The 18,560-nt window shown below is 34.9% G+C and overlaps 1 protein-coding gene across 1 annotated transcript; it reads left to right on the top strand.

Moving 5' to 3' along the window:
* The first annotated feature begins 4,631 nt into the window (after window positions 1-4,631).
* On the top strand, window positions 4,632-9,770 carry LOC145755967 (uncharacterized). The gene is made up of 5 exons (XM_082572177.1): window positions 4,632-5,089; window positions 5,619-5,744; window positions 5,891-6,052; window positions 6,556-6,744; window positions 9,683-9,770. The coding sequence occupies exons 1-5, from the start codon at window positions 4,632-4,634 to the stop codon at window positions 9,735-9,737; spliced, it is 990 nt and encodes a 329-aa protein (XP_082428303.1). The 3' UTR covers window positions 9,738-9,770.
* Window positions 9,771-18,560: the final 8,790 nt, after the last annotated feature.

The following is an 18,560-nucleotide window of genomic DNA, read 5'->3' as shown; positions in this document are numbered from 1 at the left end:
ATTTTTTGGGCGACTTCGTTCTAAATTTGTCCTCAATTTTAACATTTAAAGTTTACGCATTTTCCGCTTGGGGGCGATAGAGTTAACTTGATGGGTGATTGCTGTGGGTGAAGTCTTCTTCTTTCGTGAAAACTTTAAATTGTTTAATTTGGTTGACTAAAACTCGAGTTATTAACCACTGTGCCAGGGGTAACTAGCTGGCGTGCGTATCTACATTTGTAAAAACGCGATGTTTCGCGGTAAGGTTTAATGGTCTATAAAATCTATTTGGGTTGGGTTAGAAAGCTATAATTTTCAGAAGTTGTTAAGTGGATCAATCTAAATGCAACACCAACTTTAGAAATTTTTTGGGCGAGTTCGTTCTAAATTTGTCCTCAATTTTAACATTTAAAGTTTACGCATTTTCCGCTTGGGGGCGATAGAGTTAACTTGATGGGTGATTGCTGTGGGTGAAGTCTTCTTCTTTCGTGAAAACTTTAAATTGTTTAATTTGGTTGACTAAAACTCGAGTTATTAACCACTGTGCCAGGGGTAACTAGCTGGCGTGCGTATCTACATTTGTAAAAACGCGATGTTTCGCGGTAAGGTTTAATGGTCTATAAAATCTATTTGGGTTGGGTTAGAAAGCTATAATTTTCAGAAGTTGTTAAGTGGATCAATCTAAATGCAACACCAACTTTAGAAATTTTTTGGGCGACTTCGTTCTAAATTTGTCTTCAATTTTAACATTTAAAGTTTACGCATTTTCCGCTTGGGGGCGATAGAGTTAACTTGATGGGTGATTGCTGTGGGTGAAGTCTTCTTCTTTCGTGAAAACTTTAAATTGTTTAATTTGGTTGACTAAAACTCGAGTTATTAACCACTGTGCCAGGGGTAACTAGCTGGCGTGCGTATCTACATTTGTAAAAACGCGATGTTTCGCGGTAAGGTTTAATGGTCTATAAAATCTATTTGGGTTGGGTTAGAAAGCTATAATTTTCAGAAGTTGTTAAGTGGATCAATCTAAATGCAACACCAACTTTAGAAATTTTTTGGGCGACTTCGTTCTAAATTTGTCCTCAATTTTAACATTTAAAGTTTACGCATTTTCCGCTTGGGGGCGATAGAGTTAACTTGATGGGTGATTGCTGTGGGTGAAGTCTTCTTCTTTCGTGAAAACTTTAAATTGTTTAATTTGGTTGACTAAAACTCGAGTTATTAACCACTGTGCCAGGGGTAACTAGCTGGCGTGCGTATCTACATTTGTAAAAACGCGATGTTTCGCGGTAAGGTTTAATGGTCTATAAAATCTATTTGGGTTGGGTTAGAAAGCTATAATTTTCAGAAGTTGTTAAGTGGATCAATCTAAATGCAACACCAACTTTAGAAATTTTTTGGGCAACTTCGTTCTAAATTTGTCCTCAATTTTAACATTTAAAGTTTACGCATTTTCCGCTTGGGGGCGATAGAGTTAACTTGATGGGTGATTGCTGTGGGTGAAGTCTTCTTCTTTCGTGAAAACTTTAAATTGTTTAATTTGGTTGACTAAAACTCGAGTTATTAACCACTGTGCCAGGGGTAACTAGCTGGCGTGCGTATCTACATTTGTAAAAACGCGATGTTTCGCGGTAAGGTTTAATGGTCTATAAAATCTATTTGGGTTGGGTTAGAAAGCTATAATTTTCAGAAGTTGTTAAGTGGATCAATCTAAATGCAACACCAACTTTAGAAATTTTTTGGGCGACTTCGTTCTAAATTTGTCCTCAATTTTAACATTTAAAGTTTACGCATTTTCCGCTTGGGGGCGATAGAGTTAACTTGATGGGTGATTGCTGTGGGTGAAGTCTTCTTCTTTCGTGAAAACTTTAAATTGTTTAATTTGGTTGACTAAAACTCGAGTTATTAACCACTGTGCCAGGGGTAACTAGCTGGCGTGCGTATCTACATTTGTAAAAACGCGATGTTTCGCGGTAAGGTTTAATGGTCTATAAAATCTATTTGGGTTGGGTTAGAAAGCTATAATTTTCAGAAGTTGTTAAGTGGATCAATCTAAATGCAACACCAACTTTAGAAATTTTTTGGGCGACTTCGTTCTAAATTTGTCCTCAATTTTAACATTTAAAGTTTACGCATTTTCCGCTTGGGGGCGATAGAGTTAACTTGATGGGTGATTGCTGTGGGTGAAGTCTTCTTCTTTCGTGAAAACTTTAAATTGTTTAATTTGGTTGACTAAAACTCGAGTTATTAACCACTGTGCCAGGGGTAACTTGCTGGCGTGCGTATCTACATTTGTAAAAACGCGATGTTTCGCGGTAAGGTTTAATGGTCTATAAAATCTATTTGGGTTGGGTTAGAAAGCTATAATTTTCAGAAGTTGTTAAGTGGATCAATCTAAATGCAACACCAACTTTAGAAATTTTTTGGGCGACTTCGTTCTAAATTTGTCCTCAATTTTAACATTTAAAGTTTACGCATTTTCCGCTTGGGGGCGATAGAGTTAACTTGATGGGTGATTGCTGTGGGTGAAGTCTTCTTCTTTCGTGAAAACTTTAAATTGTTTAATTTGGTTGACTAAAACTCGAGTTATTAACCACTGTGCCAGGGGTAATTTGTTGCCGTGAGTTATTAACCAATAAGTCAAGGTTAGTTTGTTGGGTAATATTAATAATTCATTAAACATATTTTAAACTAATTTTTATTGTTTTTGAGAATAAACGCCTAAATAATGACGTCATGCGATGTAAAATTATGACGTCATTTCAGATTTTAAAAAATCTGGTGGCACATTTGCAATACTTAGGTTATAACGCCTTGTTCATTAAGGGCGTGCGAAACTAATAGAGATCCAGATTTTGTCCAGAATATATCAGCTAACGCAAACAATTTTAGCAAATATTACCAGACCATAACTTTTCTGATTTTTTTAACATAAATATATCTTAACATTTCTTTGTTTTTACTTTATAATTTGCTCAATTAATCTAAAAACATCTGTTTTTGGTCTGTTTACAAAATCACATTTCCTCAACGCGATGTCAACAAAAAGTTGAAGTAGTTACTCATATGCGGTGTACGAAAAATGTCACCACTTTTTAAATATTCATTGCAAGAAAGTCGACTTCAAGACCTAAATATAGGGCAAGAACTGTTACCTCGACCCAGTCTTAATTTGCCTTTAGCATGTTAGAATATTATTGATTATATTTGCACAATAATTAAACTGATTTTCAAGTAACGACCCAGCAAGAGTTTATTACGTTTATAGCACCTTACTAAAGGGCGCTAGTGCATGAGAGCAAGGGAAATTAAGTACAAGACCATGTATAGAAAAGTCAAGTAACTGTACGTTCAACATCGAAATCTTAAGGCTAGGTTAAGCCTAAAATAAAGCTATTTGTGGTCCTTTGTAAAAGCCTAAATTAAAGCTTTGGTAATAGGTTAATATAAAAATAAAAATGCGACAAAGTCAAATGCGCGACTTAAACATAGATTAACATCAGTTACTTCGACCCAGTCTCGAGTTGCCTGTGGCCCCCAGTCTCGAGTTACCGTACTTAAGGGCGCTACAGCATGATTTCAGTGGGGATTGAACTCACGACCTCATGTGTGGTGCAGCAAGTGTTCTTACCACTACACCACGCTGCTGGTGACAAACAGATGTGCAAATAAAATCATTTTTATTGGATTGTATGCAGCATAACTATTAAATATTTATATGTAGGTTTACGATTAAAATAAAAGCATGTGACATGGAAACGATTTAATGGTACAATAGTACTGTAGTTAACTTTCGTGAGTTAGCCAAGATCATATATAGTGTATTTTAATTGTTGTAATAAGGTCAAAAAAAAAAATATTATTAATTTTTAAGGTATATATATTGGACATTGTATATTTATATATATGCAGTAGTTCGCCAACTGTATGCTCCATTATTTATAGACTGTATTTTAAAAAGGCGTTGCAGTAGCCTTTTTTTATTTTTATTTTGGTTTTTCGCACATCGATAAAAGTAAATAATAATATATACAATTAATATTACAACAATGCGACGGGAAAAAATGACAGAATCAATTTAATGATTTAAAACATGCCAAAAGTATTAATGTTTACACAAATATATTTAAGTATGTTATGGCATAGTCACCAAACCTAAATATATATTGGGATTGTATATATATACAGTACTTTGCCCACTGTATGCTCCATTATTTATAGACTATGTTTTTTAAAGGCGTTTAGGCTATATAGCTTCTTAAGTTTAATTTATTTCGACTGAAAAAGGCCCTTAGAAAACAGTTTACGGCGGTTTATGGAACAATGACCGCTTAAATTGGCTACAGAACAGAGAAGCCACACCATAACCTAAGTTTAAATTGCAACCACAGCTTGGTAGATTCTTTTCGAGACCGTATCTGTTTAAAATCATATATCACGTGTTTGTAGGTTAAAATACCGCGTGATGACGTCATAGCGAAAGACAGTCTTCACGATTGAGTGGATATTGACATAGGAAACGCACAAGACATAAGCGCTTAAGTTTCACTGTTAAAATTTAACAACCCGGTTTTGAACAATAAATTTCTGCAAGTTTAATAAACATTGTTAGATTGTTTAGTTATGAAGTTTTGATTGTTAATAATGGTTAAGAGATGGCCAAGAGAACTTATGTTTGTTCGAAGCGGAAATTGTTTTTAAGTTTTGTATTTCTGCTTCTAATTTCGGTTGCTTGCCTGGTCTGGACTGTCAACTTTTCTACAGAATATAAAACAGCGACCACGGACTCGGCAGTTGCTTTGAAACGATTATTCCGTCATAAAAGTAAACAATGGAAACGGAAAAAGGCGGAAAGAATTGAAAATCGAAACTTCGCGCAAAAAGAAATTGAAATTTTAGAACGAATACAAAACAAGAGCTTTGTTGAACCTGCAAGAAAAAATAATAGACCAAATGTTGAACGAAAAAGTAATTTTAAATTCAAGAAGAAAAATCTGCAAAACTTCACAACAAGAAGTGACGTCATCTTATTCTGGTACACCCCCTTTAACGAAATTACTACGGCACTTGAATTTTTATTCACCGATGCCAAAATTATCTTAACTTCAAATCAGTAAGTTAAATTGTTTTCACTTAAAATACCATAATTAAAAATTGTTAAGTTTAATTGCCTGGGGTCTTGAGTTTGATTCCCACTGTTGGCAACCCTAGCATGTTGAATTTTTTTAATAATATCAAACACTGCCATATTGTATAAAGTTCTAAATTTGTTGTTTTTTAACTGAAAATAAAATTGAGAACAAAGAAAAGTTTTGGTGGTATTTATTCTCGATGTGGGAAAGTCAAATGCGCGACTTAAACATAGAGTAACATTTGTTACCCCGACACAGTCTTAAGTTGCCTGTGGCAGTTTGGAATATTAAAGATTATAATTGCCCGATAATTGATCTGTTGATTAAATTTTTGGTTCAGCAGAAGTTTATACAGTTTATAGCGCTTTACTCAAGGGTGTTACAGCATGGGAGCAATGGGGATTGAACCCACGACCACATGTAGTAAATCCAATTTTTCAGACCACCACACATTGCTTATTAAAGGCCTTAATTGTTAAATATTTTTTGAAATAAATCTCTTTTATTTAGAGCAAAAGTTGAAACTAGTAAATGTGGAAATAGTAGATTGGTTTTTGACCGAAAATATGAGCGGGAAAGTCGATTTATCGTTTTTCACGCTGTCCAATTTGATATTAATGACCTTCCAAAAAACAGGTAAAAAAACATCATACGACCGAAACCATTAATTAAACACCATACGACTAAAACCATAAACTAAACACCATGCAACCAAAACCATAAACTAAACACCATGCGACCAAAACCATAAACTAAACACCATTTTCTTTTATTTTTACCAGAACAGCAGACCAATTTTATGTTTGGTGGAGTGCGGAAAGTACGGCATCGATTTCACAAAATGTTTACCTCAAGGACTTCTTCAATCTTACTGCGAGTTATCGGAGGTCTTCGGATGTTTTTGTGCCTTACGCTTCTTTTACTTGGGTGCTAAAACTTATTTCGTAAGTTAGGGCTAAATAAATAATTTGAATTGTTATCTTGTTGTTGATTGGTTTGATATACTGGCATTGTGATGTAGTGGTTAGAAGCTTAAATATATAAGGTCCTGGGTTTGATCCTCACTGCTCTCATGCTGTAGCGCCCTTGAGTAAGGCACTATAAACGGTATAAACTTCTGCTGAGCCAGCACTTAATCAGCAGCATAATTACCAGGCAATTATAATCTATAATATTCGAAACTGGCACAGGCAACTCGAGACTGGGTCGAAGTAACTTATGTTACTCTATGTTTAAGTCACGCATTCGACTTTCCCACATCGAGGATAAAGATATACACAAAAAAAAAAAGTTAATGTATTTTTTGGTTATAAATACATTGAGGACAAACAAATATGAAAAAAATCTAGTTTTTTAACAGACCACGTTTTTATGTTTTTTTTGTAGGCCATTCTTCTAGCGGGTATTGAACCCAAAATCTTAGACGTAAGTTTTTTATTTTTTCCAGAAATCCAGAAAACGGCAAAAACTTTTTCAAGCAACAGAATGATTTAAAACGAAATTATGTTTCGGATGAAATCGATTTAAAATACGCGGTTAAAGATCTTCCGAAACATTCCCTCGCCATTCGTCACCAAACTAACTCAAACCCAAATATTCACAAAAATTTAAAAAGTTTGATAAACAAAAAAAATAGGTAAGTTTAATATTTTTTTTCTTTTTATTTATCCTCAATGTGGAAAGGTCGACTTCTTGACCTAAACATAGAATAACATGATTTACTCTGACCCAGTATCGAGTTGCCTTTAGCAGTTTGGGATATTTTTATTTTTTTTGTATATATCTTTATCCTCGATGTGGGAAAGTCAAATGCGCGACTTAAACATAGAGTAACATCAGTTACTCCAACCCAGTCTCGAATTGCCTGTGGCAGTTTGAGAGCGGAAGGGATCGAACCAAAGACCTCATGTAGTAAAGCCAAGTGATCTGTCCACTACAGTATGTAGGGTGAGGTTTGAAGCTTGATTCCCAGTACCGGCATGTTGAAGCACCGACTAAGGATTTTATCGATAAATATAAAACTCACCAGAATGTCTGAATGAAGCCCCAACCAGTAACAATAAGATAGTCGGAGATTTGATAAATAATTTGAAAGTTGTCAAAATTGATTTCAACACCGACTGCTTTTCTAAATAATAAAATTTATAGCCAGGTTTATAAATAGCTTAGTTAAAAATATAGTTTGCAAAATAGGCCAAATAACTTTTAAACATTTCTCCAAAATAAAGAGAAATTTTACGACAGACTTAAAAAATACAATTTTTATAATGAAAACGGCAGCATGGTGTAGTGGTAAGAACAGTTGCTACACCACACATAAGGTCGTGAGTTCAATCCCCACTGCTCTCATGCTGTAGCACCCTTATTTAAGGTGTTATAAACGGTGTGAACACCTGCTGAGCCAACACTTAATAAGCAGATTAATTATCGGACAAATATATTGAATAATATCCCAAACTGCCAAAGTCAACTCTATGTTTAGGTCATGAGATCAACCTTCTCACATCGAGGATAAAGAATTACAGAAAACGGGTTCATTTATTAAACATTTTATCAAAAGTATTAAATACCAAAGTCTTTCTCATATTTGTTATTCTCTTCAGCTTGTTCTATAATTTTACGTTCCGGTTCTTTGACAGAGAAATATAAAATAATCGCCATAATTATGCCTGGAGCTCCAGCTATAAAGTAACACCAACGCCAGGTCTAAGAAAAAATTAATAAAAGATTGGTTAAAAATAAAATCAAAAAAATAAAATTAATTTTTTGGGGGTTGATTTGATAAAAAAACCTAAAAATAAATCGTTCAAAAAAAGGGTAGGCTACTACGTTATGAGAGTAGTGGGAATCAAACCCAGGTCCTCATGTAGTAAAGCCAAGTGTTCTGACTACTACATCGCACTGCCGGTCAAAAATATTTAAAAAATTTTCACCATTCCAAGAATGTTGGCGTCAGTCACATAATTTTTTGGCAAATGCCAAACCATATCCAAAATAAATTCCAAAGTTGAAAAAACTCATCGCAAAAGCTCAAACTTTCTGTGAGAAAATGTCGGCCACCAAACTTGAGGTAAGAGGAGTACAGGCCGACTCTCTGGGAAAAAAGTTTTAGGTTTTTAAGAGAATTTATTATACATACAAAACAAAAAAATATGATATTATTAAGGTTTGTCAAGACCCTATAGCATAAAAGCAGTGGGAATTAAACGCAGAACCTCATGTAGTGATACCAAGTGCTCTTACCACTACACCATGCTTTATCCGCAAATTTAGTTAAAAATAATAACTGGTACAAAAATCTTTTTTTTTTTTAAATATTTTTTGAATTACTGAAACAAACTTTAAACTCACCCTGCCCCAAAGCCAACTCTCAGCAAAGCTAACAACCAATAAGTGTCGGCAAATCCGGTGGTAAAAGTCATTACCGAGTAAAAGAAAACACTTGCAGATAATATCTGGATTCTAAACCATAAAATAAAAAGAGTTTTATAAAAAGTTAATTAAAAATTTTAATATTAAAAAGCAAAATAAATAAAAAAAATTTTTTGAAAGATTTTAGGTTTGCATAGAAAATGGAGTTACTGACATTTTACTAAAAACTATATTCCCAAAAAACACCATTTTACTAACAATAGCACATTTTCAGTTACCTCTCTTTTACTCAAAAAAAAAAGTTATAAAACAAATTATAAAAAAAATTAATCCCCACAGCTCTCATGATGTAGCGCCCTTGAGTAAGGTGCTATAAACGGTATAAACTCCTGCTGAGCCAACACTTAATCAGCAGCTTAATTATCGGGCAACTATATTCTCTATATTATCCCAAACTGCTACAGGCAACTCGATACTGGGTCAGAGTAAATGATGTTACTCTATGTTTAGGTCGTGAAGTTGACCTTTCCACATTAAGGATAAATAAAAAGAAAAAATAGTCGGTAATCAACCTGTTATATTTATCGCCAACAATTCCCATTACAACTCCCATAACAGTAAAAATGGCAATAAATATTGGACCAGCAAAAACTTGGTATTCTATTCCCTGGCCTGAGTAATTCCATTCACAATATATCGTTCCATTCAATCCCATGAGATTACATCTAAAAATTAAGATTATTAATAATTTACTTTGTTAGTTAGCATGTTGTAACATCCTTGAGTAAGACCTGAGATCCTGGGTTTGATTCCCGCTGCTGGCATAATGTAGCATCATTAGGTAAGACCTGAGATTCTGGGTTTGATTCCCACTGCTGGCATGTTGTAGCATCCTTAAGTAAGACATGAGATCCTGAGTTTGATTCCTACTACTAGCATGTTGTAGCATTCTTGAGTAAGACCTGCAATCCTGGGTTTGATTCCTACTGCTGGCATGTTGTAGCATCCTTAAGTAAGATCTGAGATGCTGGATTTGATTCCCACTGCTAGCAAGTTGTAACATCTTTGAGTAAGACCTGGGGTTCTTGAATTGATTCCCAATAAAATAATATTAGCATGCAAAATTAACAACTACTCACTGTGTTGAATTCTTCACATCTCTGCATTTTGTGTTTAACAGTTTTTCAACATTTATGTCCAAGGTCAAACAAGCCATGTCTCCAAAATGAACGTCCTGTGCCATTTCCTTTGAGGTGACACCGATCATAAAATGACCCAACTCCCCGAACCCATAACACAACATTAGGATTGTTATACAATACCAATGATACATGGGCTCCCCTTTAAATGTTTTAACCATTTTGAAATTGTTTTCCTAATGTTAAAGTAAACTGAATTTAAATTCTGTTAAAATATATTTTTACATTTATTAATTAGTGATGCGGAAAGGTCGACTTGACAACTTAAAAAAAGCTGCTGATTAAGTGCTAGTTCAAGTTCATACGGTTTATAGCACCTTATTTAAGAGCGCTACAGCATGGAAGCAATGAGAATCGAACCCAGAACCCTCATGTTGTAAACCCAAGTGTTTTTTTTTTGAAAATATCTTTATCCTCGATGTGGGAATGTCGAATGCGCGACTTAAACATAAAAAGTATATATAAATTTAAAATTTGATAAATAAAAATTGTTCGTTATTCGTTTAAATATTAATAAAATAATAAAAACATTTTTCAGCAAAAAAGATTTAATTTATGCCAGAATATATCAGCTAACGCAAACAATTTTGGCAAATATTACCAGACCATAACTTTTCTGATATTTTTAACTTAAATATATCTTAACATCTTTTTATTTTTACTTTATAATTTGCTCAATTAATCTAAAAACATCTGTTTTTGGTCTGTTTACAAAATCACATTTCCTCAACGCGATGTCAACAAAAAGTTGAAGTAGTTACTCATATGCGGCGTACGAAAAATGTCACCACTTTTTAAATATTCATTGCAAGAAAGTCGCTTTCAAGACCTAAATATAGAGTAACAACTGTTACCTTGACCCAGTCCTAAGTTGCCTTTAGCAGGTTAGAGTATTATTGATTATATTTGCACAATAAATAAACTGCTATATAAGTTATGACCCAGCAAGAGTTTATGTCGTTTATAGCACCTTACTCAAGGGCGCTACTGCATGAGAGCAGTGGGACTTAAATCTAGGACCTCGTATAGAAAAGCCAAGTGTTCTGACTACTAAACCAGGCTGCCTTAACATAATTTAACTAAAAACATTTTACCAAATAAACATGAATTAGAAACTGTACAAAAAACGATGTTTTACCATTTTTATCACAAACAAACAAGCCCAAGATATTCACCTCAAAAACTACCAAGCGACCTAACTACTAAGACTAAAACGCAAGACATCTACCTAAAAACCTAGCAAGCGAACCAACTACTAAGACTGTAGTGCAAGACATCTACCAAAAATCCTAACAAGTGACCTAACTACTTAGACTAAAGCGCAACACATCTACCAAAAAATCTCGCAAGCAACCTAACTACTAAGACTGAAGCGCAACACATCTACCAAAAAAACTAGCAAGCGACCTAACTACTAAGACTGAAGCGCAAGACATCTACCAAAAAATCTCGCAAGCAACCTAACTACTAAGACTGAAGCGCAACACATCTACCAAAAAAACAAGCAAGCGACCTAACTACTAAGACTGTAGTGCAAGACATCTACCAAAAATCCTAACAAGTGACCTAACTACTTAGACTAAAGCGCAACACATCTACCAAAAAATCTCGCAAGCAACCTAACTACTAAAACTGAAGCGCAACACATCTACCAAAAAAACTAGCAAGCGACCTAACTACTAAGACTGAAGCGCAAGACATCTACCAAAAAAACTAGCAAGCAACCTAACTAATAAGACTAAAGCGCAAGACATCTAACAAAAAAACCAGCAAGCGACCTAACTACCTAAACGGACCAAAGCTTTAAAACTATGCCAACTTAGGGGAAAACAGTTCCTGCCATAGCGTAGGTGATCCGATATTCATAAAAGCGAACAGTCGATCAAAGCCATCGGCCTAAAGGCACTACAAGCTAATCAGACGCGCTTATAAAACCAACGAATATCCACGTACGGAGAAGTGGTTGGCCTCCCATTGTCGCTGGGAGGTCTCCCATTTACACTTCCCTAACTGTTAGTTGAACATCGAAATCTTGAGCCTAGGTTAAGCCTAAAATGAAGCTATTTGTGGTCCTTTGTAAAAGTCCAAGTTTACGCTTTGTATATGTGTTGGCTTAGCATAAGCAAAAATTTATTTTAAACGACAATTTTTTTGATTTTTGTAAATAAAAAATGTTTTGGGTGAAAATTGTGACATGTTGAAAATTGAAAGCTTGCGTCGTTCGTCCGGTTTATAAAATGCGGAAAAGCGGAATTTTTAAACCTTACCCTAATCTTCCCTTGAAAAGTATCTGCCCATACTCTTTAAAAATGAAAAAAACGACTTTTTACGTAAATATAGGAAAGATATTTAACATATTTAGAGCATGAGATTTTCTTAAAAGAGCATTTCAAGGCACAATATTTTAGTAAAAGGTAATTAAAAAGTTAACTCAGAACCTGAGTTCTTTTTTCATAATGATGCACACTATAAGGCTAATAATAAAGATGCTACAACATACCATCAGTGGGAATTAAACCCAGGAACTCAGGTCTTAAGGATGTTACAACATTCCATCAGTGGGAATCAAACTAAAGACCTCAGGTCCTACTTAAAGATGCTATAACATGCCATCAGTGGGAATCAAACTAAAAACCTTAGGTTCTTACTTAAAAATGCTACAACATGCCATCAGTGAGAATCAAACCAAGGACCTCAGGTTCTTACTTAAAGATCCTACAAACATGGCATCAGTGGGAATCAAACCAAGGCCTTAGGTTCTTATTTGAAGATGCTACAACATGCCATCAGTGGGAATCAAACTAAGGACCTCAGGTTCTTACTTAAAGATCCTACAACATGCCAGCAGTGGGAATTAAACTAAGGACCTCAGGTTCTTTTTTAAAGATTATACAACATGCCATCAGTGGGGTTCAAACTAGGGACCTCAGGTTCTTACTTAAAGATCCTACAACATGCCATCAGTGGGAATCAAACTAAAGACCTCAGGTTCTTACTTAAAGATCCTACAACATGCCATCAGTGGGAATTAAACTAAGGACCTAAAGTTCTTACTTAAAGATCCTACAACATGCTATCAGTGGGAATCAAACTAAGGACATCAGTTTCTTACTTAAAGATCCTACAACATGCCATCAGTGGGGTTCAAACTAAGGACCTTAGGTCTTACTTAAAGATCCTACAACATGCCATCAGTGGGAATCAAACTAAGGACCTCAGGTTCTTACTTAAAGATCCTACAACATGCCATCAGTGGGAATTAAACTAAGGACCTCAGGTTCTTACTTAAAGATCCTACAACATGCTATCAGTGGGAATCAAACTAAGGACATCAGGTTCTTACTTAAAGATCCTACAAACATGGCATCAGTGGGAATCAAACCAAGGACCTCAGGTTCTTACTTGAAGATCCTACAACATGCCATCAGTGAAAATCAAACCAAGGACCTCAGGTTCTTACTTAAAGATCCTACAACATGCCATCAGTGAGAATCAAACTAAGGACATCAGGTTCTTACTTAAAGATCCTACAACATGGCATCAGTGGGAATCAAACTAAGGACCTCAGGTTCTACTTAAAGATGCTACAACATGCCATCAGTGGGAATCAATCTAAGGACCTCAGGTCTTACTTAAAGATCCTACAACATGCCATCAGTGAGAATCAAACTAAGGACCTCAGGTCTTACTTAAAGATCCTACAACATGCTATCAGTGGGAATTAAACTAAGGACCTTAGGTTCTTACTTAAAGATGCTACAACATGCCATCAGTGGGAATCAAACTAAGGACCTCAGGTCTTACTTAAAGGGCCTACAACATGCCATCAGTGAGAATCAAACTAAGGACCTCAGGTTCTTACTTAAAGATCCTACAACATGCCATCAGTGAGAATCAAACTAAGGACCTTAGGTTCTTACTTAAAGATCCTACAACATGCCATCAGTGGGAATCAAACTAAGAACCTCAGGTTCTTACTTAAAGATCCTACAACATGCCATCAGTGGGAATCAAACTAAGGACTTTAGGTTCTTACTTAAAGATCCTACAACATGCCAGCAGTGGGAATCAAACTAAGGACCTTAGGTTCTTACTTAAAGATCCTACAACATGCCATCAGTGGGAATCAAACTAAAGACCTCAGGTTCTTACTTAAAGATCCTACAACATGCCAGCAGTGGGAATCAAACTAAGGACCTCAGGTTCTTACTTAAAGATCCTACAACATGCCATCAGTGAGAATCAAACTAAGGACCTTAGGTTCTTACTTAAAGATCCTACAACATGCCATCAGTGGGAATCAAACTAAGAACCTCAGGTTCTTACTTAAAGATACTACAACATGCCATCAGTGGGAATCAAACTAAGAACCTCAGGTTCTTACTTAAAGATCCTACAACATGCCATCAGTGGGAATCAAACTAAGGACTTTAGGTTCTTACTTAAAGATCCTACAACATGCCAGCAGTGGGAATCAAACTAAGGACCTTAGGTTCTTACTTAAAGATACTACAACATGCCATCAGTGGGAATCAATCTAAGGACCTCAGGTCTTACTTAAAGATCCTACAACATGCCATCAGTGGGAATCAAACTAAGAACCTCAGGTTCTTACTTAAAGATCCTACAACATGCCATCAGTGGGAATCAAACTAAGGACCTCAGGTTCTTACTTAAAGATCCTACAACATGCCATCAGTGGGAATCAAACTAAGGACCTAAAGTTCTTACTTAAAGATCCTACAACATGCCATCAGTGGGTATCAAACTAAGGACCTAAAGTTCTTACTTAAAGATCCTACAACATGCCATCAGTGGGTATCAAACTAAGGACCTAAAGTTCTTACTTAAAGATACTACAACATGTCATCAGTGGGAATTAAACTAAGGACCTCAGGTTCTTACTTAAAGATTATACAACATGCCATCAGTGGGAATCAAACTAAGGACCTAAAGTTCTTACTTAATGATCCTACAACATGCCATCATTGGGAATTAAACTAAGGACCTCAGGTCTTACTTAAAGATCCTACAACATGCCATCAATGAGAATCAAACTAAGGACCTCAGGTTCTTACTTAAAGATCCTACAACATGCCATCAGTGGGAATCAAACTAAAAACCTAGAGTTCTTACTTAAAGATCCTACAACATGCCATCAGTGGGAATCAAACTAAGGACCTAAAGTTCTTACTTAAAGATCCTACAACATGCCATCAGTGGGAATTAAACTAAGGACCTCAGGTTCTTACTTAAAGATCCTACAACATGCCATCAGTGGGAATCAAACTAAGGACCTAAAGTTCTTACTTAAAGATCCTACAACATGCCATCAGTGGGAATCAAACTAAGGACCTCAGGTCTTACTTAAAGATCCTACAACATGCCATCAGTGGGAATTAAACTAAGGACCTTAGGTTCTTACTTAAAGATCCTACAACATGCCATTAGTGGGAATCAAACTAAGAACCTCAGGTTCTTACTTAAAGATCCTACAACATGCTATCAGTGGGAATCAAACTAAGGACCTAAAGTTCTTACTTAAAGATCCTACAACATGCTATCAGTGGGAATCAAACTAAGGACCTCAGGTCTTACTTAAAGATCCTACAACATGCCATCAGTGGGAATCAAACTAAGGACCTCAGGTCTTACTTAAAGATCCTACAACATGCCATCAGTGGGAATCAAACTAAGGACCTCAGGTTCTACTTAAAGATGCTACAACATGCCATCAGTGGAAATCAATCTAAGGACCTCAGGTCTTACTTAAAGATCCTACAACATGCCATCAGTGGGAATCAAACTAAGAACCTCAGGTTCTTACTTAAAGATCCTACTACATGCCATCAGTGGGAATCAAACTAAGGACCTCAGGTTCTTACTTAAAGATCCTACAACATGCCATCAGTGGGAATCAAACTAAGGACCTCAGGTTCTTACTTAAAGATCCTACAACATGCCATCAGTGGGAATCAAACTAAGGATCTTAGGTTCTTACTTAAAGATGCTACAACATGCCATCAGTGAAAATCAAACTAAGGACCTCAGGTTCTTACTTAAAGATCCTACAACATGCCATCAGTGGGAATCAAACTAAGGACCTCAGGTTCTTACTTAAAGATCCTACAACATGCCATCAGTGGGAATCAAACTAAGGACCTCAGGTTCTTACTTAAAGATCCTACAACATGCCATCAGTGGGAATCAAACTAAGGACCTCTGGTTCTTACTTAAAGATCCTATAACATGCCATCAGTGGGAATCATGCAAGAATATGAAGCGAATTTTATTAATTACAAACTGTTTTTAGTTGTTGGTTGTTTACATGAATATAAAATTCTGGCTAATTCTTACGAAAATAAACTCAGAATTTCAGTAATGTCTAAATCCATGTTTATTAAGTGGCGTCCGTTCAGCAGAACGGAATTGCCTAACTGTTTAAAACGAACATTTGCATTTAATAAAAAGCAGAATTAAATCGTTCGAAAAATGATTTAATACCAGAAAAACGAGGTTAGAGTTCCCATGTAAAAAGAGTTGTTAAATAACCCGCAAATTCGATAAACGAGTTATAGTTAAAAGCATTGAAACTTATTATTTAAATAGGGAGGAAAAATACATCAAAGCTTGTTAGCAAATATAAATAACAATTCCATTTCAAATCAACATCAAAAACTGTTTGTTTATAAAATTAAAAGTTAGCTTATGCGGATTTATCCAAAATAAGTTACAATTGTGACACTAATAGGGCCAATACCTTCTTTGTTTGACCCAGTTACACCGATGTAGCTAATTGTTTGCTTGCTGGTCCGCAAATCAGTAGTAATCGTAACAGCACTTACTTTTTGTTCAATCTCGTCTTCTAATCCTTCCCACACCTCTGTTTTAAGAGCAGGTAGTATTGTGCGGGATGGTATTTTAAACCTGGGCTCTAGAACTTATATAAGGTCTCTAAAACCTTCGTCATTTAAAACCTTTCGTCAATGAAAATGGCTGCAAATTTTTAGTATTATAACTTGTTTTGTTGCCTGGACAGCCACTTGAAATAACTAATTTGCATTTATTACACATTGCTTTACTTTCACTATCTTTGATTACAGTCTTTACCAAATATTAGACCTACGGTTTGACATCGCAGTAACTGTTCACTTGAAAATAGGAAATTTAAATATTACTACTATAGACTTTGTTACATTATGTTTATTCACACATTTAATAAACCCAACTATTACAGCCTTAACATTTTAGTACATTTACAGAATTTTATTTTTTGTAAGATTTAATTAATATAACACGGATTATTTGTTCAAATTATAAAATTAATTAGTTAACAAGTTTTAATATAGTACATAACTAATGAATTTTAATTAACAACTAGGAATTAAAATAATTAACCGAAAGAAATATGTGATTACTAGCAAGATAAAAGCTCCATGCGAAGAAAGGGATTACCATACCAGGTTTGTGGATACAATCGAACATAGCGAGCTCTTATAGGTTGAGGAAAGTTGTTCAACTTGTGACCATTTCCATCTTCGTTACCAACAAAGACCTTTAAAAGATTTAATATCATATTTAACATAATAATATTCAGGTTTAAGATATTAATTATTTAAATTTTATAACTTTTTTAATCGCGCGTTGTTCATCGCTTCACATTTAACTTAAAGGGACTGCAACTAGCAAAATTAAAATGTTTATAAAGGGCATTGTGACGTGTTTGCCAGCCCCTGATTACAATCTAAATGGCTTATGTCCTGCCCAAAAGTTACTGATTTTTGCTATTTTAAATAAAAAAATGTTACGACGGTGCTTAAATTTAAGTTATCGACTTTATATTTAGGTTGTGCATAATTTAAGCTTAAGCATTCGTGTTGACACTGTTTTTAGGGAGCTAGAACAGCGTCCATAGCAACGTGATATAAATACGTTCCATGTCTTGCAAAAAAACAGTTTTATGGACAAAAAAAAAAAATTAAAATGTTTTATCCTGCATCCTGCAGGATTTAAAAAAACATCAATATTGCTATATTGGACATGTTTCAATAAAAAAACGTTTTTTCAGCCAAACAACGACTTAAGACCGAGTACAAACATAAGAAAAGCTCACATAATTATTTTCACACCGGTTCGCGGGATTTTTACAATGTCAATTTTTAAAATTACAAAACTTTAGATTAATAAAAAATTTAAAACTGTCGCAGACCCTTTATTGTTACACGACGCATAATTAAGTTTTGTAACAAGCTATGACGTCACAAAACAATTAGAATAGGGATTGTTTAAACAATGGTTTGCTTGGTTATTATCATCTAGCTTGTAAACAACACACAACTTTTAAAAACAAGTTTTGGTGATTGTAATTGAAACAAATAAACTTTTTAAATTAATTAACACCAATTAATTAAAAACTGTTTCTAAACTTTAAAAATTTAAACAAAATAAATTTTCGTTTTAAATTTAAGCTTACCAGATCATTTCCATTATTTTGGATGAACTGCATATCTGATGTACTGGACCCATAAGATATCTTAAAGCTGGTGACCCAATAAGAACCATTGTAACCTCCTTGTGTCACAACTCCTGTCACTCGAGTTGGTGTCTTGAGGTCAATTTGGATCCATTCCCCAACCCTGTCTATTAATTAAAACAATGTTAATGTTTATTTTCCACTAATTACAAAAGTTGTGAAACTTTATTATAAGATAGAAAATAATTCCAACAACTCACTTTGTTTAGGCCACCAACCCATGGTATGAGCATCCAACCTTGCTTTATGTGGTGATGTGTTGCTGTTGACATAAGAACTAGCTGTGATGTCACTATCCGGTATTCTTCCATCTTTTAACCCAAGTCCACATACACTAACTATAAATAT

This window comes from Corella eumyota, chromosome 6 (genome assembly GCF_963082875.1).
Source record: "Corella eumyota chromosome 6, kaCorEumy4.1, whole genome shotgun sequence".
NCBI lineage: Eukaryota > Metazoa > Chordata > Ascidiacea > Phlebobranchia > Corellidae > Corella > Corella eumyota.
Note: the sequence above shows the minus strand (reverse complement) of the source record. Positions and strands in the feature narration are given on the sequence as shown.

Coding starts and splice junctions, on each gene's coding strand:
- LOC145755967 (XM_082572177.1), top strand. CDS start 4,632: ATGGCCAAGAGAACTTATGTTTGTTCGAAGCGGAAATTGTTTTTAAGT. Junction 5,745..5,890: donor AATGACCTTCCAAAAAACAG/GTAAAAAAACAT, acceptor TATTTTTACCAG/AACAGCAGACCAATTTTATG. Junction 6,745..9,682: donor TTGATAAACAAAAAAAATAG/GTAAGTTTAATA, acceptor TTTATGTCCAAG/GTCAAACAAGCCATGTCTCC.